At 40.9% G+C, this 20,550-nt stretch overlaps 3 protein-coding genes across 3 annotated transcripts in view; 1 reads left to right on the forward strand and 2 right to left on the reverse strand.

Annotated features, from left to right (window-relative positions):
- The window catches only part of adamts14 (ADAM metallopeptidase with thrombospondin type 1 motif, 14), a 35,182-nt gene extending 29,874 nt beyond the window's left edge, over window positions 1-5,308 (forward strand). The window contains exons 18-22 of the mRNA XM_030078649.1: window positions 89-221; window positions 339-546; window positions 1,924-2,053; window positions 3,383-3,493; window positions 3,618-5,308. Coding sequence (XP_029934509.1) covers window positions 89-221; window positions 339-546; window positions 1,924-2,053; window positions 3,383-3,493; window positions 3,618-4,222 — 1,187 coding nt within the window. The 3' untranslated portion in view covers window positions 4,223-5,308. The remainder of the gene's footprint in view (window positions 1-88; window positions 222-338; window positions 547-1,923; window positions 2,054-3,382; window positions 3,494-3,617) is intronic.
- Window positions 5,309-5,603: 295 nt separating this feature from the next.
- On the reverse strand, window positions 5,604-8,712 carry star2 (steroidogenic acute regulatory protein 2). The gene is made up of 7 exons (XM_030078127.1): window positions 8,637-8,712; window positions 8,371-8,493; window positions 8,145-8,281; window positions 7,841-7,999; window positions 7,197-7,381; window positions 6,642-6,735; window positions 5,604-6,122 (listed from the first exon to the last, which is right to left on the reverse strand). Exons 1-7 carry the CDS (start codon window positions 8,698-8,700, stop codon window positions 6,018-6,020), a joined length of 867 nt encoding a protein of 288 aa, XP_029933987.1. The 5' UTR covers window positions 8,701-8,712; the 3' UTR covers window positions 5,604-6,017.
- Window positions 8,713-13,548: 4,836 nt separating this feature from the next.
- tbata (thymus, brain and testes associated) lies at window positions 13,549-19,822 on the reverse strand. Its single transcript, XM_030078411.1, has 8 exons — window positions 19,636-19,822; window positions 18,508-18,666; window positions 18,273-18,364; window positions 17,499-17,648; window positions 16,960-17,041; window positions 16,141-16,214; window positions 15,188-15,286; window positions 13,549-13,599 (listed from the first exon to the last, which is right to left on the reverse strand). The coding sequence occupies exons 1-8, from the start codon at window positions 19,820-19,822 to the stop codon at window positions 13,549-13,551; spliced, it is 894 nt and encodes a 297-aa protein (XP_029934271.1).
- Between the last annotated feature and the right edge of the window lie 728 nt (window positions 19,823-20,550).

The following is a 20,550-nucleotide window of genomic DNA, read 5'->3' on the forward strand; positions in this document are numbered from 1 at the left end:
TTATGTGTTTATGTATGTGTCTCTGAGTGAGTGTAGCTCTGTTATGTATCCAGAAGATGCATTATGCATAATTTCTTCCATCCCTCAGGCATACAGTACACTAAATATGGCTGCAGGAGGAAGAGCGACAGCCGTTTGGTGCATCGCAACTTCTGTGAAACCAGCAAAAAACCCAAACCCATCCGCAAACGCTGCAACGTCCATGAGTGCAGCCCACCCACGTAAGTGCTATTCACATACGTTGGTACACTCATGTCACCATAGCAGTGTGTTATGAATGGCTACTAGAAATAAACAAAAATCGCGATATTACGCTTAAGAGCATGTTCTGCTGTCAGGTGGGTTGTGGAGGAGTGGAGCCCGTGCAGTAAGACATGCGGGAAGCTCGGCTACCAGTCCAGAGTGGTGCAGTGCATGCAGGCTCTCCACAACGGCACCAACAGGCCTGTGCACACGAAGCACTGCACCGAGCCCCGGCCTGAGATGAGGAGGGCTTGTAACAACACCGTCTGCCCCACCCAGTGGAGGACAGGGGCGTGGTCCCAGGTAGGTGCAGTGTGATTTGATTCAGTACTTTTAAACAAAAGTTTATATCCATTAATAAACGCCATAATGCGCCATAATGTAAACTTGTGAAATATGAAAAAACAATCAGCCGACAGAATCACTTAAACTAATTCTTCTATATATAAAAAAAAAAATCTTTATTAACAAAACAGTATCATGAATAAATAAATTGATTCCAATTATTTCATAGCCTTTCAGGCCAAAGACAGAGTGATTCATTCAACTGATTTATTTAGTAGATTTATTCAGCTGAATTGGCAGAATTAATAATTGATGCATTAATGAATTAAATGAATCGTTACGTCCCAAGTCAGGAGGCTCATCATGATCCCTGCCAGCTTGTAGACGTATAGAAGGCTTTCGGTTAATGTAGCCTCTGAAGGCCAAATTAAATCAGTCTTGGGCAACGTTTGTATTTCTGAGCGGCCAGCTCAACAGAACTGGGAAAAAAAAAAAAAAAAAAAAAACGTGGTTACTTTCTTTTCTGTTAATTGGCAACTGATCGCTGTTCTCCTGATACATCTGATCAGTTTTATAGTTAGCTAACATGAGTTTCTCAGCTGGATTTTTGTCCACACCTTTTATCAACACGTCTGACCTGCGCCTTAGCGAACATTAGTGAGCAGAGTTGTCCCATGCACACACACCATCACAGTTATTATAAGATACTTCATCTCTCAAGTTTGTCACATATTTAGTCTCTGTTTATGTGCACTCACATCCACTCCCTCCTCCATAACAGCCCCTGGCATAAGTGCTCTCCTCCACCATGGAAAAGAAATCCCCAAAATTAAACTCACATAGGTGAATGGGGCAGGTGACTCATACTTATTTGAAACTCTGAAGAGTTCATTTGCAAAAACAACAATATTTTTCCAGGTAATACGAGTCAAAAACAACACTGGTAGGCTAAAACATAGGCAGTGTGGCTTTTGCAACAGAATTTTGCATTTGGATTCAGAGAGTATGTTATGTGAAGCATTACGTACAGCAGCCGGTTCTTTATTTTATTTTATTTTATTTTATTTTATTTTATGTTATTTTATTTTATTTTATTTTATTTTATTTTATTTTGTCTACAGGAATGGCATTTATCTGTTTTTGCAAATAAACTCTTCCTCTCCTTCCTTATCCATAAAACATACTATCCTTAAGGCACAATGCATACATGCATACCCATATGCATACATACATAATGAAACATCATGCAATTCATAATGGCTAATTACGCATACACATATGCATGTTATAATGTTCACGGTAAATTGGTAAAGGGAACATCAGTGACTCTGTGTGCGTGTCTGTGCGTGCGTGCCTGTGTGTGTGTGTGTGTGTGTGTGTGTGTGTGTGTGGCAGTGCTCAGTGAGCTGTGGCGAGGGGATTCAACAAAGGCAGGTGGTTTGCAAGGCCAGCGATAACACCATCACCGAGTGTGAGGGCGACAAGCCGGAAACAGTTCTAATTTGCAAGCTAAGTCCTTGTCCAGGTAAGATCCACATGAGAGTGATGAGAGAGAGAGAGAGAGAGAGAGAGAGAGAGAGAGAGAGATGACAGACAGTCAGCTCCTTGAGACTACAAGTTATATTTTCTCAAAAGGTGCTGCCTTTAGAGGTAGCACTCCTCATCATAAAGCACGGTGCCAATGAGAGGCTGCTTCTGCATGACTGACGTGGAGGTTGACTGAACTGTATTCAATCAACCTCCTCTTGAAAATCATAGCATGAAACTAACTGATTAAGACAGACATTGTGTTTGAAGACTTGAATTGGGCGAGCAAAGTTTTATTCATCACATAGAAAACAACAAATTCATAATCGTGTTCTCTGATAATAAGCTCTGTACTTGGAGGGCCAGACAAGTGAACTGGCACAAACAAGTTTTTGTTTTTTTTTTACCTTGATGAATTTCTGAGTTCAAAACGGAACTGTTTTTTTTCTGTGATATTGTCAAATAATTGCTCCATGAACATCAGTAGATAATTTCAACTTCAAGTTTATTTAGAGCCCCATATCACTGTTTGCAGTCTTAAAGGGCTTTATAGGCCCACTACCTTATAGCAGACAAAGCAAGGCTGCCTTAGTCCTCATGTCAGGGAAGAAAAAACTGCCAAAAAAATCCACAGGTGAAACAGGAAAAAATAGCAGAAATGGACCACAGAGAGTGGAGATCCCTTCATGACCAGACAGGTGAGCAATAGGTGTCAACTCAGTGGGCACCTATTGCACTAGATACTGTGCTACTAATGGTTAGAATGGCATTACATGTCATTGCATTGCATTATATTCTTAGTCTGTGCAATACTTTTGAAGCTATTTGAGTTTAACTTTTTCCCAAATTGTGAAAGCCCCACAGTGCCAACCCAAAAGCAGCTATTCCAATTTCACTTGGTTCATATTGTACTTGCATGGCAAAGAATCATCTGAATACCACAATAAAATTATATCAGCTATCTTTCAAATACTATGTCACAATATTGCTCAATGTACTCTCATATCCTGTCCTCCTGTTATTTTCCTTTCAAAGATCTGCGAGCACAGAATCATTTCAATGTTTCCCTGCTTAGCCAGTGAGTGGAAAATGGAATGGGAGTTGTCAAAAACATGAAAAAGAAGCGTGGTTTGGGCTGCGTGTGCTATGAATAGCACCTAGCTTTATTATAGGTTTCCAACAACACGGCCCTGTTTGTTTTCTTACAGTGGCAGGAGCTTGTCATGAGCTTTTTTTGGGTCTCGTGAGTCCTGTTTAAAGTCACCGTTTGGAATATTTTCTTAAGTTTGACATATTTTGTCCTGTCTTTTGCTGTTGTACACTACAGGAGAGCCTCCGGCGTCTCCTCTCAACGCTGAAAGAACAGACAACTCCACAATAAAAGATGAAGCCGTACACCAAAGAGTTGCTGACAATCCTGTCCACAAAATCTCCTCAAGTAAGTCATCATGTGATTCTTGCTGAAATGTAAGATTGTGGTCAAAGGTTAGATGTGTACGTTAGCAGAGCCAATAAAGAAATGTTGCTGGTAGAGTATATTTAACCTTCTCCTCTGTTATTAGATGAACCATGTCTGGGTGATAAATCAATATTCTGTCAAATGGAAGTCCTAGCCCGCTACTGCTCCATCCCTGGATATAATAAGCTTTGCTGTGAGTCTTGCAACAAGAAAGAAGGTCTTGCCACATTTGCCCCAGACCTCCAGAAGACTGCACTGGCCTCAGTGGAACCTGAGATTACCACCCAGCATCTCCACACCGCCGCGTCTGACACTCCCCTGCCCGCCACGACCAAGAGCCCGCCACAAACCACTAAAGCCATCGGCAGACGGCCCCGCTCCACTGCCCAGGGACTGACCACCGCCTCCATCTTCCCCACCAGCGCTGCTGCCACACAGAAGGATTCTGCTGAAGCTTCGCCATCCGCGGACACTGTTCTGCCCCAGGGTCCAACCAGTGGCTCGTCCCTCACAGTTGGGAAGGGAGACTCTGACCCGGGGCCACTTCTACCTCCAGGGCCGCCACGGCCAACAGCAGACTCCAGTGGAGGTGCCTCTAAAGAGCACAGCCCAAACAGCACTTTAGGCCCAGCTGCTGCCAGGTCAAGAAGGGACGCTTTAGGATCCGAGAGGGACTCAAGTCACAGAACCCTGTCCGTTGAGACATGAACAGTGATTTATCCTGTGAACGTGCTGCTCAGCGATACGGTCCTGTTCATCAGCTCATCCTCGCAGCATCTGATGGACTCACAATATTGCTGCAGAATTTATTTTTAAGTTGTTTTTTGTTTCCATGCCAGTGGACTTAGACCAGTGATGGTTACCTCAGCAAAACTACAGAGCAATCACTATGCACTTGCACTGCATTGCTCTGCCCTCTCTGCTTCAAATATGAAATGGAAGAAGAAAAAAAAAAGTTGTTAAACAAAGGTGCTGTAAACTAAAATGACTACAAGGTATATTAAAAATGTGACGACTGCATTGCTACATTTATGTTTTGATCTGTGTACAGTTGTAAGCCTGTTTTTCAAGTGCATTAGAACTACTATTGAACTTGTGTTGTGAACATGTGAGGCATGGTCAAAAATTCAGAATTTGGGAGGGGAGAGGGGCATCACAGGTCGAAGTGATGTCACCACTCCTGGCAGGGAGCTCTGTAACATCTCTGTCCCAGGTGCTTTTTTCATTCATGTATTCCCCGAAATGCAACTTACTGGTTATTATCCTCACTGGTCAAGAATCATGTCGTTTTGCAAGCCAACCCCACTGTAGCATGCCCTTTGCCTTTGTGGAAGTCAGTCACATATGCTTTAAAAAAAAAAAAAAAAAAAAAAAAAAAAGATTTAAGAAAAATACATCATGATATTTTTTGTAACTGATATATTTTTCAAATAATATTGTATATAGTGTAAATTTCAAGGTTATGAAAAAAAAAATTAACAACCAGCAATGTAATGGAAAGTATTTTGCAGTTGAGAAACGCAGACAATGCTGTAAGTCTACAGAGTGATTGGTTGTTTCCATTGTCATACTGTTCAAGTCGGTGTTACTGACCATTCCTGCATTGCAGTTCATAACATCATTATGTGTATTGTATAGTTCTTGTATATACGTACATGAATGAAAGCTTTAAATGTTAATATTTATTGAATTTTTAAATGGTATGGAGAAAAAAGTAAAATACATGTTTGAAAGAAATGTAATCCCTGTTATTTCTCTCTTTGGCATTCGTAATTCACTCAGCTTTTAGAATATAACATGTGTCTTTGCATGGCACACTTGTTACAGCCTGACACCAAAAACCAGGATTCATCAAACATGCTTGTGTGGTGGTGTAATTTATTCATCTTATTAGGTGGCATTGGATTTTTTAGTCCACTGATTTGCTTTCCTGATCAAATGCCTTTTTTTTTTCAAGGATTTTGTGGATGCTATGCTTTTGAGGATGCTATTTTCCTGCACAGTAGTATTAAATTATCATGGCAGTGTATGTTCAAAGAAAATAACTTGTGTGACAAGAGCCAGTGTTAATGAGATTAAATGCAAACAGGCAGCTGTAGTCCATTAAATTTGTATTTTCCAAGAGAAGAAGCATGATAAGAAGCATATGCAGGGACTCATACAATTAGTAATGTGTCAACAGGCAAGCAATGACATACAGCAGGACAACAGATTCGCTGTTTGATGGTATTCTATTGAGGTTTGTTTGGCACAGTGTGACATTAATTCCTATTATGAGCCAGGTTCCTTTTCTCAGGCTGGCAGAGGGGGTGTTGACACCAATCCGAGGCACCTCAGCGTGGCACGTCTTCACAGCTGTAGGTTTCCCGCAGGCACTAATCTGCTCACAGAGAAAGGGCAGTGTTTTGAGAGGCCGCCAAATTGTGCCCACTGTGGCACTCTAGGTTTTCCCCTGTGAGTGATTACAGAGTGTCGCTGCGGTACGGGTGTCAGAGAGACTCCATTAGCCCAGGGTGGGCCCTGCTGTCAGATGTCTGCGTAGGTGTCTGGTGAAATCCAGCTGTGCTCGGGGCAAGGCCTGATTGACAATGGACTTTGGCAGCCAGCCCTAAAAACAACATTATATTTGTTAAAAATTGTCACTTCTGGCTCAACAACACTTACTTAAATCCTGTGCTTCCTAAAATATGGCCCCATGTAGAGAATATGCATCTATAAAAGTCCTCCAAGCCTCAGTTTACATAAATTTCCATCTAATTCATATAATGCCTCCCAAACCTGAATATTTTGAATGACATTGTGGCCTCGTTTGCAGTTGCAATCCATGGAATGTGTAGGTAACCCATGGCAACCTGCACATGAATGCTTCAGTGATATTTGCCTTGCATACTTCACTGAGCCACACGCTTAATATTGAGCAAAGTCATGGCGAAAGCATGACATAGGAGCAAATGTCAATGGGTCAAATCGTCAAAATGTTGATATGTCAAAATATATGACACTCGGAGCGATTTTCATTATCAATATTGTTGTTTCATCACAACCATCATATATAGTATATGCTGATCCATGAGTATACTGAGGGATATATTTTTTCCTCAAAAGAGCACACAGAAAAAAATCCCACCTTTACATCCATGTTGAGCAGCCATGTGAAGCGGCTCCTCCTTGAATCCTCTGCCAGAGCCTCGATGATAATGCACGTTGGTCCATCTTCCGCTCTGTTAACATGGAAACAAGCTTAGTCACTTCATTAGTACTCCAAATAGGCTTGCTGCACACCAAAGCATCCATGCAGCCATAATGGCATAAACGTTTTGGTGTGTTCAGATGTGTATAATTTTGTTCAAATACACCCACAGGGCCGCATGTTTATTAGTTAAAATGGAAAACTGTAGAGAACAGAGCCATTTTCACCCACAACTGAATGATCAGATCTAACACCACCTTTTCATAGCACAAACGTCAAAACTGCATGTACAATGGTTATTCCCATTATCCTATTTTACATTTAAACTGCATCTTTCAAACTCCAACAAAAGACAAAATAATGGGTATTTTTATCTAATAGCTATGGCTGACATCTGTAGAGATTTTAAGGTATTAAAACTGGACTACTGCTCTGGTATAAGAACATGACTGCTCTAGTGTGCAGAGGCCAAATCTGTGCAAGTGATCCTACCGAACAAAGCCTTTCTGAGGCGGGAAGGACTCCAGCTGAATGGCTGCTCCTCCAAGGTATATGCAGGATTTGTCTTTGCAACTGTGTCTGACACTCACAAAGTCCCTTTGACCAATGAGATTTCCTGTTGTCTCTGCTGACACCTCATGGGTAACAACTGTTTCGGGTCCAACGTGCTTGAGAACCTACAACACAACGGATGCAGATGCTTTTTAGTTTGTAAATCAAAGGGCGAACTGCACATTTGATATGAAGAATTTGTTCACAAAAACATTAATGCCATTCCTGGAAAATGATGAAATGCCTCTTTGCAAATATGCATCTACGATATGATTTTTTGACTGATAAAACACATGCTTTAAAGAACTGAATACAACTGGGGATGCCTATTTTTGCAAAAAGAACTATACTGGATGAATGTTCTGGCAACTGAATAACACATTCATGCTGCAAATGTAACATGGTGTTAATGTAAGGGTGTGACACAGGCAGTGGGTCAGTGAGCGCACTTATTAGATATTTATATTCAAAAAGGTTGTATTGGTGATGTAGTGCTGACCCTAGATTGATTATAGATTAACATTTGGAGAAACACTCAATATCCAAATCAGGCTGGTGTGAAAGACTCAGAGGGTGAATTGTACTTTGATATGTTGGATGCTCGGGTTCCACAGGTGCATCTCTTCCACCTTGACAAATAGGATGTCGTAAAGCTCCTCTGCACTCGCCTCAAGGATGGCTTCCAATCTGAAAACCCTCCTGGCCCCAGCCATCACTTTGCTGCAGATCACATCACCATTGTCCTAAAAGGCGGGACAACAAAGCAAAAAGACAGGACAAAAAAAAAGCTCAAAAAGCCTGAGCGAAGCTAGTGTCAGTGTGTGAAAAGCAGCGGTAAATAAACTCGACCACAGTCAGCACAGCTCTTTGATCAGTCAGAGACATTACCTCTGCAATTTCCGTTTGCCAGCCCTCTTTGTCCTCCAAGATGTCAAGAGCCCTCCTCATTGCTTCTTGGCCTTGTTGTACAAACAATTGCTGTTCTTGGTTCAGTGTGACAGGCCTTCTGTTCTCTGTTTTGGACTCTGCAACAAGATTTAAGCATCTGCATACAGTAAGAAATGAAAGTGCTGCCAATCTAACAATGTTTTTTAATGATTTTTTTTTTCTTTACCAGTATGAGATAAACCGGCACGCAATCCCATCTGATCCATCCACTCTGGCAGCCGAGTGCGTCTCCATTGCTGCACGTGTGTCATCTCTTGGCCGATCACTGCCACAGCCATGCGCTGCAGTCCTGTGTGATTGAACAGAGAGGGGATACAAAAGAGTCAGAATTCCTGAGTAGCGTTGACAGGATGAAGCATTTGCATGGCTGACATTAATGCAAAGAAGCTAAGGGAGGAGCGAAATGTCCTCCAGATTATAGATCATATTTACCTGCCATGCTCCTCAGATGTGGGTAGGAGATTCCACAGCAGAGTTTTACAACAGCAGGCAGCATACTGTCTGTCTTAGGCAGTGACCGCAGAGTAAAGCAGTGTGTCTCTGCTCTTTATACGGCCTGTGAAGGACATCCTGCTCAGATAAGGGCTGGTGAGGAAGATAGGAAATATTCTAAAGGCCTCAAGGCCACACTTGTCAAAAGCTTTGGAGCTAAAACAGTGGATTGCATGCAATTTGAATACTCCCCCATATTTTCCTCACAAATTAAACAGCCACTGTGTTTGCAGCGAACCTGATAAACAAGAACATGTGGGTTCTCCCACCTCATCAGTTTGCGATTAACCTTTGCAAATTATGCAAAGGTTAGCCTTTTTCAGGGATTTGCAATCAATTTAGAAGGCATTGTGCAGTTTATGCCTTGATTTAACACCTCTTGTTTTGGTGTCATTGCATTTAGTAAGAATTTTCAACAGACTGATTAAAATGTCTGGAATAGATCAAAGTCAAAATGTTACACTTACACTCAATATTTTCGATTGTATTTTAAATTACGCATTATCCACACGCCACAATTATATGAATGCTTTCTGTGTACAAACCTGGAATGATAACTATCAGCAATTTTGCAGTGTATTTTTAATTTTGACAGATTTGCCACAGTTTCATATCAGCCAAGCATGGGCAAATGAATGAGGTGGCAAGTTGTTTTCGAGACTTAGTCTTAGTTTACTGTTTGAATCGAGGTGATAGCACAAGCCTGTTTCACTGCTCTGCAAGGAGCATGAAAGATGGGTGCAGGAGTGGGTGTGGAAAGGCTTATGAGGACCAGTGGGAATTCAAGAGATGTCTGTCCATCTGGGTCACAGCCCTGAAATGTGACCATGAAAATACAGCGAAGATTAAGCAAGCCTGCTCTCTAAAGGACAGCTGTCACACTGAGGGAGATAAACCAACTGTGGATGATGTCAAAAGTTCTGTGCAAATAAACCAAATTGAATTGCTACAACTTTTTGATTACTTGATTTGCAATGCTGCTCGACACTAACATATTGCATGTCTGGGTACAGCAGGGAGTTGAGGTAGAAATGAGCAGATTAAAGTGTAATACGTCACTCTGTCAAGAAGAAAAAAATAGTAGCCATTTTGACAGTTTAACGAGACATAAATCATAAGTACCTGCCTAACACACTAACGCAGAGTGAACAGAGTGATCATTTCCGAGCGCTGCACACAGGTAAACTGCCACCTAATGAGATGTCAGTAACTCTTAAAACCTCAGCTGGAGATAATGAATGGCGAGGATGTCTTCACACATTTCACACAGAGGAATAAAGCAGGTCGCAAAAGGAGAGAAATTATTCAGCACCCCACGCAACACTATGCTAGCTACGTTTCAGTGGGCTGGTCTTCAATAAGCATGTCATTTCTCCACTGGATCAACAAGTTGTTTATTTTAATTAATTCTATGAAACGGTTCAAAGGTATTACAGAAAAAAACATTAATTACCGTGGTTGTGTGAATGTCCTTGATGCAATTATTTATTCATTCATTGATGCACTCTTCATCTTTGTCATTGTCACAAGGGGCTGCGCTCTTTTCTTCTACTGGAGATAATTAAACACATGGAGCAGCATAATGCCATCAACCTGCCCCGGCTGATTTCATCCTGACATTTTTTATCAATGTCATTGTAAACACAAGATTTGCACTGTTGTTTGCAGCCTGGAACTCTCAAAACGGTGTGCATGCCAATCAGTACGGTTAGGCTACCTAAAATGATTTGCAATGTCCCGCTGTTCCTGTACAGCTTACGCTTGCAGACTTGCACTCTGCGTCTGCAAACTAACAACATGCCCCATAGTGTGCTCCAGCAAATGCATTCAAATCAGTTCTCAGCAATTTCCCCAACACCTGCAATCATTCACTCACATTCACACCTATGAGCATAGCTGGCTTGCATATTTCTGGAATGAGGAGGACAACCGGATCTCATACTTTTCATTTTCATTTCTTAATTTCTTTAATTTCGTTGTCCATTCACTCTAAAGGAGATCCAGCCCTGGGAGAATGGTAAGGGAGGGGGTGCTGTCACATCTACTGTCATAGCTCCCACCTCAGCCAACACCACCACACACACACACCCTCTGTTGCCTTGTAGGAATGCCGCAGACTGAGTGCCAAGAAAACGGCGGCCCTCTTATCACCCTTAACCAACAGGTGTCCTTGTGAGACAGGTGCATGACGTCAATGCTGAACTTTACCTGTTCACCAGCTCCGCCACCTTGACACACGTCCCTTTTAATCTCTAAAGCACATGCACAGCCTCCTGTTTTTTTTAGGCGCACATCACCATCACCATTCCTGCAAATCCTGCAGCAGAAATGTGAGGTACATATAGATATTATGTTAAACATGCAAAATCACTGGTATGGTCCTTTCACATCATTCAAACCAGTGTGAGATCCTTCACTCTGACTGGTACATAAACAAGGAGTATGTAATGGGTATGGAGGGTTTTCGGGTGACATAAACCTCTGGCAGCCATATTGAAGATGCCCAGGTTGTGGCCTGTGGGCAGCAGCTACCCCAAAAAGCCGTAATTATGTGTAGCACTTGACTGACAGCAAACACAATTCAATAAAATGACTATTTTTCCAGTGGTATATTAGATCGATTTTACGATTTTACAATTTCAGCTTGTTAGGCAGAAAACCACATCATCCAGTCACCTGTCAATCTCTATCTTCCGGTAAACCAATCTGAATTTAACACTATGGCTAATTTGATGCTCTTAGCAAAAAAATCAAGAAGCGAAACATCCATTTTTCATCCTCCATTTCCCTCTTGTCTTCCAATAAAAGTTTCTGGACTGACTGAACCAGTAAAAAGTTAGTTGTGGCTATGTGCATGTTAAAGGTGCATTATGCAAAAATAACCAAAGGCTGACTGAAATGAGTAGCTTTTAGACTGAACTGACAGCAAAGTTTCATAAGCCTGTTGGTTTAATGACTCGACTGATGTGCTTTTTTTGGGATTTGACTCTAAACGCTCCTCATTTCAAATGACCTTTTGACAATTTTATAGCGTGCACATTTAACTTTAACACTGGTGGTCTTGCTCAAACAAACAAGCAGCAGAGTTCAGAGTTTTGTAGCTACAATTTGAAGAACTTTAAGTGTGGAGTAGAAGCACAATTTTGTGTGTTGCAGTAACTTGAATTTGGAATTAATACCACCTTTTCTTTTAATATGACTTGAATGGATTTAGGGTCAGCCCTCAACATTTGAGGCGTGAGATGTCTCTCTTTTTCTTGCCCACTTGTTATGTGCAGTCTTGTGCTAGAACTTATAGAAGCTGCTGTGGTTGCTAGGAGAATTTTGACGCAACTGCAATCACACTCCTCTTGTCACATATATGCAATTGCTGTTGCAATGCAATCAGTCTTCAGCGTTAAATTATGGACAATCCCTGTGCATTTATTATTAAGACAGGAGGGTGATATCACATTGCAGGAGAAAGTATGGAAATGTGCACAGTGGCTGAAATGTCCAAATAGAGAGAGATTTGTTCTGTTCTGGCATGGTTGTTACTAAAAGTTCAGGAGCAGCTCTGCAGCAGTCTGGCTCTGCATGTTGCTTCTTTCTTTGGTGTGCAACTCTTTTTGTAACGCTTTTATAACAGTTAATCACAACAACATGGTGCCACCACAGCACCATGGTGTTAACAAGAGTTTTTAAAGGCAGCATCTCGTTTCACTGACTGCACCCACTGAGCACTAACACATTTCTTATGCACTAAAACTAATAAGCCAAAGCAAAAACAATGTGCTAAAATATATTGTTAAATAATAAATCACCTGAAACAATAAAAATCAGGGAATGTGAAAAGATACAGCTGAGTTAATATTAAAACCTCTGATAATTTTCTTCAAAATCCTTGAGAAAATGCCAGAATTTTATTTGAGATTATTTTGCGTTAACAGACCAAACTGCTGTTGAGTCTGCTGCTGCATTTCATTTTATGCATTATGACGTATTAATATAAATGCTACTCTACTTCTCTTAGCTTAAAATTGTCTTGCAGCAGAGGCGGTAATTTCATACAGACTTATTTGAAACCAGCTGCTCATTTGTTGCACAAAGCTGAACACAACTAAAAAAAAAAAAAATGCAACCACTGATCATCTTGCTGGTTTATCATCTTATTGATCAACCAGCATCTGTAAATCAGTAGTCCATTGTCAATGATAAGACATTTTATGTTTAACTGGAACCAACTCACTGTGAAATAATCTCTTTTTGGTTAATATTAAACCAAAGGTTGTGCTACATAAATCTTCTGATGACCACCTTTTGTATTGATTCCATATGCCCCCCAAACACTGTCATGACAGACTGAGGTAATTATCCTCCTGACATCGCATTATGGCCGAAGTAATGGATCCTGGATCTTGACCGCTTTCAGTCCAGCTGAAAATGAATGGGAGTCAAAAATGATTCTGTTTTATATTCCATGCTATTATTAATTATCTATCTACCTTATCCACCTATCGAGGGCTTCTCTATTGTGCATGCATTTACTTATGTTTTGTGTGCCATATTTCTTACATGGTGCTAACACAACTAAAAAAATGGCTCCGTTCAAATATGCAGCAATGTCAAAATTTTTCATTTCTGCTGAGTTTATCTGACCCATTTTAAGAGCGATGACTGGTGAACATAATCCAAAAACACTATTTTCCACATAGATCAGAGCATGGGCGCAAATTTAGGGTGGGTCAGGGGGGACAGGTCCCCCCCAGTATTTATAAATTATAATATATATTACTTTGGCACCCCTCTTGACCCCCTGACCCCCCACTTAATGTGTCCCCCCCAATGTCTAAGGGAAATTTGCGCCGCTGGATCAGAGGTCTTCAACACGGGGTCTGCGACCCCTAGGGGGTCCGCAGAGGTACTGCAGGGGGGACGTGAAATTTTGGGCTGATTAGACAATTTTTATATATATATATATATATATATTTTTTTTTTTTTAAATCCCCACAAATTTAACTTCCAACAATTGGCAGCAAAAGCTATGATGAGCCTTTCGCCCTTTGCAACAACATATCTTTGCGAAAGTGGATTTTCCCCACTCACCTACCTGAAAAATAAATACAGGTCAAAGCTACAGCCTGAAGTGGCTTTCACATAGCGCACGCACGGTGCAGACCTCGGCCGCGCAGCCGTTCATTGTGTATGTGATCGCGGGGCGCATTAGCGCACCAGTCTGCACCGAGCTGAGCGTGCAGAGCGCTTTTCTTTTTTCTTTTTTTCAAAAGACCAAGACTGTTGTAAACTGAAGCAAATGATTTACTACACGGACAGGAGGTATATGTATTCAGAAATCTAGATGATTGGCATCATGAGATATGCACTACTCTTGCAAAGACAATAGCGCGTGCGCGCTACTCTGCAAGCGTGTGCGCTACTCTGCAAGCGTGTGCGCACTGCTTTGTGCCCGTCTGCGCCGTACCCAGCGCAGAGCGCGGCCCAAACCACGCGCTATGTGAAAGCCGCAGGCTGATATGACCCTCTGTCTGCCAACCTCCATCCTTCCAAGGTTAGATAAGCTGTGAGCCACTCTTCAGGGTCAGACATCTCACTAATGTGGGAGTATGTGTGCCATCCACAGGATGAGGATGTCCCTACTACATGTATGTTTAAAATAAAAACATGAATCTCTCTATTATTTTGATAGTTCAGAATTGTTTGCAATGTTACAGATATGTTTATTCATGACAGTGGGACTAATAGACCATCACATATTTTTGTTTCCACTTTACCTTTTGCTGTCACTTTACCTTGCACGCTAAAATAAAAACTTGAATAAATAAACCTGTGTATTATTTGAATCGCTTAGTATTGAATGCACAATAATAAGGTACATTTATACATGTCACTAGGCCCAGTTTAATATAAAACACAATTTTATACAACATATATTGAAGGAGGTCCCTGCTCCATTACTCGATCAGTTTGGGGGTCCTTGGCTTGAAAAATGTTGAAGACCCCTGACATAGATGAAAAATAAAATGTGCCTGGGTATATTCTGAAAGTGCCTATATTTCTAAACACACCACTTACAGCTATTTTTGCAAAAAAATAAAACCTAAACAGTCCTTGCAGTTTTCTCTGACACCAAAACTCAGAATGAATGAAACTGAATTGAGTTAATAAATGTTTTGGATTGCTTTCGTCATACATTGAAAACTAATACAATGATGGAATAGTGCTTGTAAAAAAAAATTATGTAGTGTATAAATGAAATCATGAAAGCAACACAGGCCACATCATGTCAATTCGTCGGCTTGTGTTCATATAAATCTACAAGTCAGATCCTCTAAATAAAACAAACAGATAAAGCATACATGGTTACTCTGAATCCAAGCACATGCTTCTTGTCTCTATTCAAAGCACAGGGGCTACAAAGGAACCTTTAAATGTGTTAACTTGTAAACTTCTTATCACTATTCCTCATAATAAAGGAGCCTAAATGCTGTTACCAGCATGAACATTGCTCTCAACGTGCTGGAGTGGATCATCTTGAGGATAATGCCGAGTTCCAGCGTGGACTTCAAGGACCTCTGCATCTCCAATCCTCTCTGCAAGACAACAATCAGGTCACAAAGGCAGGGGGACTGAAAATGAAGAGCCATCAAGCAATAAAACTACTCAGAGTTATATTCTCTCTAGAGAAATGTTTGGATAGTTGATTTGTTTTTTCAATACCGATAAGATTTGTCTGTTTTGGTATATAATTCACTACGAAAAAATATGTAAGACCAAGAAACACAGATCTAAGATTTATTGTTATATGAGCTTCTTTACTACATGATTTTCTTTGACTGGGTGAACTGACTGAGGCCTTTGTGAAATGGAAAATCAATCGCACCCTGCTCGCAAACAGGATATCACGTCAAATTCATTCATTGACTCAAGACTGTAAAAGAAAGAAGTGGAAATATGGGTTTTATTGACTTGTAGCATCACTGTCGGTGGCCTCAAAAGGACTGCTGAAAAAATGAACAGGGTCTTTGTTGGTATCAATCAGTGGAAGGAAAGATCATTAAGTCAAGGACACACATAAACATGAATGGTATTTCAGAGGTGTATACTCTCAAAGGAGGCCAGTGGCACTGAGATAATCTAGTGGGTCTTAGATAAGTGGATGAAACCACTACAATAGAATAGTGAGCATTAAGTGGAACATCAATAATAATGGGAATAAAAATATACTGTACAATTTAATTACCTGGTTTATCATCACTGAAAGGCCGTTGCTTTGGGTATGAGCTATGGAAGCAAAAAAGAGAAACACATTAAGCTTGAATTTCTGTGCATTCTACATCGCTACATATGAAGACCACTCTGACCTTGTTCTCCGTGTTTGTCTCCATGAGGGGCCAAATGAAGGACCCTGTGCAGGCAGAGATGTACAAGGATGAAGAGCCCGCACATGCTGAAAGCTCCCCTGATGGCCTCCAATATTCTCCAAAGCCTGTTGGATCAGTCCCATCACCAGATCCTTCTCTGTGAAGTGTATCATATGAGAAGGTTTATATGATTCTCTTTGTGAGAGTGCAGCCAGCTTTTGAATGCACGTGACTAGGCATACAACAAGTTTCTGGGGAAAAAACAAAACAGGAATTGCATTAAAGGTGTTACATGTAACATAAAACATAAAACATAAAAAATAAACATCAGTGTTATTGTGATGGCATGATATAATTACTTGGAATAAATTAGACAATTGTGGTGATAACTGGTAACCTTTATTTCATGTCAACCATATTGTTAGGCCCATAAATGTCCTCATACAAAGAGGATCTTTGCCTCTTTGGTCAAAGGTTTTCTCATTGGCTTTACTACATTAATGTATTGGAAGAGATTTTTTTTTTTTTTTTTAAAGCCCAGAGCCATAAACTTAAGGTTTGCTGTTGTGCCATAAAGCAATTTTCCTTTTGTGCTGTAAAGAATTTTTTATCAGGTCAGATTTCCCAGAAAACTGACGTGATAAAATAAATTTTATGAGTAAGTTTTGGGGAAAATAACCACTGTCTTTCACCACTAGCTGACTCCAGTCCATCATTGTACTCCTCCATCCACCCTCAACCCTGATTATTTCCCCCATCCCTCCATACCCAATCCATTCATTCCTAACCCCCAATTTAATGGTCTATGAAATTATCTCACCTGCAGCATCACAATTCCTAAAATTTGCTGTCTTACTGCACAAAGTCACCATATACATTTTGAGAGCCACAAAGTCTTTTACCTCTCTGGCCTGCGAGCAGAAGCCACTGCTGCACTAGAGATAAGGAGTCCGTCTGCAGAATCTGACAAAGAAGCTCCAACACCTGACAAGACAGAAGTAAGAACATCATAACAAACAATGCCATGTCGCTGAAATACAAATTTTTCAAGAAACTCGTCCAAGTCGGGCATTCTCCAGTGGCCTGGTGATGGAGCTGCGTTGTATACAACCACTTAATATGCAAATGCAATGTAACTTTGGGGCAAAAAGTGGGCCACTTTAAAATGAACTGGCTATCTCTCTCTCTCTCTCTCTCTCCCTCTCTCTCTCTGGGTAATTTGCATGATACTGGAAATCTCTTTTTAATATGCCTTTCAACATAGAGGAACACAAAATTCATATCACTCTTCCATTACATACAGATCACAGGAGACCATAATCCTAATCTAAATTTATCAAGCCTCTGTCATTTTAATGAAAAGCTTCCCTAAATAATATGAACTGTGTTCCCTTGAGAAGATGGATTAACAGAGGAGCAGAGGAGGCGAGCAGTATATCACCATCAGTTCTTGGTCATGGAAGGGCTGAGGGTAAGCCAGGCGCTGAGAGTAGGATCTGCGCTGGTAAGCCTTGCTGGATGGAGGGATGATTCTCCCAGTCTGAGCTGAGTACTGGGTCTTTCTGCGGCCAAACCCCTCCTCTGGTGGGTCCTGGACATGCAGCATACACAGAAACATCCCGTTCAGTGCAAAACTTGCTCTGCAAATATTTCCCATCTAGTGGTCATCTAGATAAAGTTTTAATGTGCAATTTTTTTTTGCCTTGAGGCGGGTTGTGTATTATTAGTCCTCTCCTCCTCCCCTTTCCTAGAGCACACCCTACCATTTCCCTCTCATGCCAATGAGCTGACAACCTTGAAAGAACAAATGAAACTCCATTTGGCCCGGGGAACCTGCATAGTCGCCATAAACAGTGACAAAGCAGACGGCGGAGGCAATCAGCAGAAGAGACATGATTGCTGACATTCACCCATGTGATGTCTGCTGCCCGTTTTGCGTCACTGTCCTTCGTTTTTTGTTGTAGATGAAGATATGTAGCGGCAGGATCACAGGCAGACAAAAACTGATAATCAATATCCCACTTGTTCATTCTTGCTTTAATATCAAAAAGTTGCTTATTTTAGCTTCAGGGAAAAATACAGAGGACGAAGAGCAACAGGACCAAACTCATAGAGCGTAGCTGAAACTGATGTTCCTAAGTATGTGCAATGTGCCATGCATGCGTAAAATAATCTCAGACAAATCTGAGATATATAATCACAGCCTTCTACCTACATCTTTTTTGTCCTTTTTTGCTTGAGAGGACAAACTGACTTTGGCAGCCAGCTCTTTGAGCTCCTCCCTCCAGGCGTCTGACAAAAGTGCTGCTAAATAGAAACAGAAAGAGAAAGAGAAATTAGTCTGAATAAAAGCAGCTATTGTATTCAAAGCATTTTTGCTCAGGCTCAGAAGGGTCCCTTTAAGGCAGGCAGGTCAGAGGAACATGTGGGCAGTAAGTGTATGGCTGTACCTGATTTGTTTTGGTTACCATTGACCCCATAAAGTGGAAGAGCAAAAGGTGCACCCATTGCTGTCCTGAATGACTGGCTCTTAATAAGTGGATGAGGAAATAATGATGTGGTGACAGACCAATCATCTCTCACCATGCACACTGGCCTCCCATTTAGCCCTGTGAGAAAATGAAAGGCACAGTGTATGACCTCCTGTATGAAGGATAGGAGGGTTCATCTTAGACACTTGAAGTAACAACAAAGTACTTCAAAAGTGTAGCACTATCAAAGGAAACCCCTGGAGAAATAATGCCAACATGGAAAAATAAGTGTGCAGAGTCCTGCTGGGAATAAAGGTCATCATCACCTCAGGGAGGAATCCCATTTTTCTGCCAATCTTTGATGTAACCATACTCACAGCTGCTTGTGCTTATGCAATGTTTCATATATACAGTTTTGCGACTCTTGCAAACTCATCTCTGTTTTGTTCCACAGTGATGAGAACATTAGGTGAATGATCCTGGAAATAGTTCTGAGGTAATATTTGTGAGCAATTTTTTTTTTAGCTTTCTTAGAGAAATTTGGTGTCACGTGCCCTGGCAGCTCATCGCCTGCAGAAACAGGACTTAGCAGCCTTTGAAACTCTGTGATAGCATTATGAAATAAAGCCTATTTAAATGCAAAAATCAAGATGATTTCTGTAAGACATTTATTCAAAGTCAGTCTCCTATTACTTGTTAATTGGGAAATCTCTAAAGCAGCCTTTGTTCTCATTTTATAATTTTTTTGTGCTATTAAATACTAATTTACCCATTCAGTGAAACAAGGACAGGGTTAAGGTCAACAGTTTTACTTGAACACAGCACAGCTGTCATCTAATCCAATTAAAAATACAGGGGAACTAGCATGTTGAAAATGATCCCACTGCCCACACAGTAATGGGCATTTTACTGTAGCAAGGTAGCGCTGAAAATAATGTATAATGCCTGAAATCAAGGAGCAAGACCCACTGCTGATGCCTGCTGCCTAGATACCCTAGAAGCCATCTGAAGCTAATGTAATTTCGAAAAAAAAAAAAAAAAATACTACTGCTACTACTAATAATAATAATAGTCATAATGATGATACAGAATCCTGTACGTGCTCACCTTGAATATGAGTCACTCTGTGAGGATGAGGGTTGTGCCGAGAGAAGAATGAGTGGTGACTCAGGGTGCCAAAACGAGGACTGCTTTTAGTCACCATTTTAGTGAGCTCACTGGTAAATGGCACTTGACTGACATGGCTACTGCTCCTCTCTCCTGAGGTCCTCTGGGAGTCTGGACTGTGTGACATATCCGGGCATGCAACCTTTATGTTGTGTTGTGTCTGAACCTGAAAAGCAAAACCAATTCAGTTGCACTCCAATACATTCAGCATTTCAGGCTCCTGTAATTTGAAATCTAAAGACACAGAGTCAACAGGTGTATGCTGTGGCATGAAAACAGCCGAGGAGCAGGATAGAGAAGGCTCAAAGTGTCATTTAAGAGTGTAAAGAACCAAATTGGTCAAGAGAGCAAGCTATTCTTTTGGGAAAAGAATAACAAAATCTCCAGTGAAACCAATTTGAAAGTCAAAGAAAACCGTGAAGGAACCACTGTACCTCAGCAAACAGCCTCCTGCTCTGATCCGTCGGTGCTTAATGCTCAGTGTTTCCTTTGTTGCTAAGAAACCTGGACTCAACAAGAAGGAACAGCATCTTTACACAATGAAGAAATGGCAGTCAATGCAAATTCATCAACACACTGGTTTCACATACTCAGACTGAGTTAAACTGGTGTTTGAATGTATTGAGAGAACCACTGTACACTGAAATGAATAAATGAATAATGCTTATATTAAAATAACGAGAAATAGATTGCAGAAAGGGAAAGAAAGCGCAATAATATACTATGTGTTTTATCCTATTTTAGAAACTGTTAAGGTCTATTTTATGCCTTTATTAAAATCTCTTTAAATGGTCATCCATAATGACCAGTGTATGGTGAAATATAATAAACCCAACATCCTATAATGTCACATAT

Source organism: Myripristis murdjan, chromosome 19, assembly GCF_902150065.1.
Source record: "Myripristis murdjan chromosome 19, fMyrMur1.1, whole genome shotgun sequence".
NCBI classification, from domain to species: Eukaryota; Metazoa; Chordata; class Actinopteri; order Holocentriformes; family Holocentridae; genus Myripristis; species Myripristis murdjan.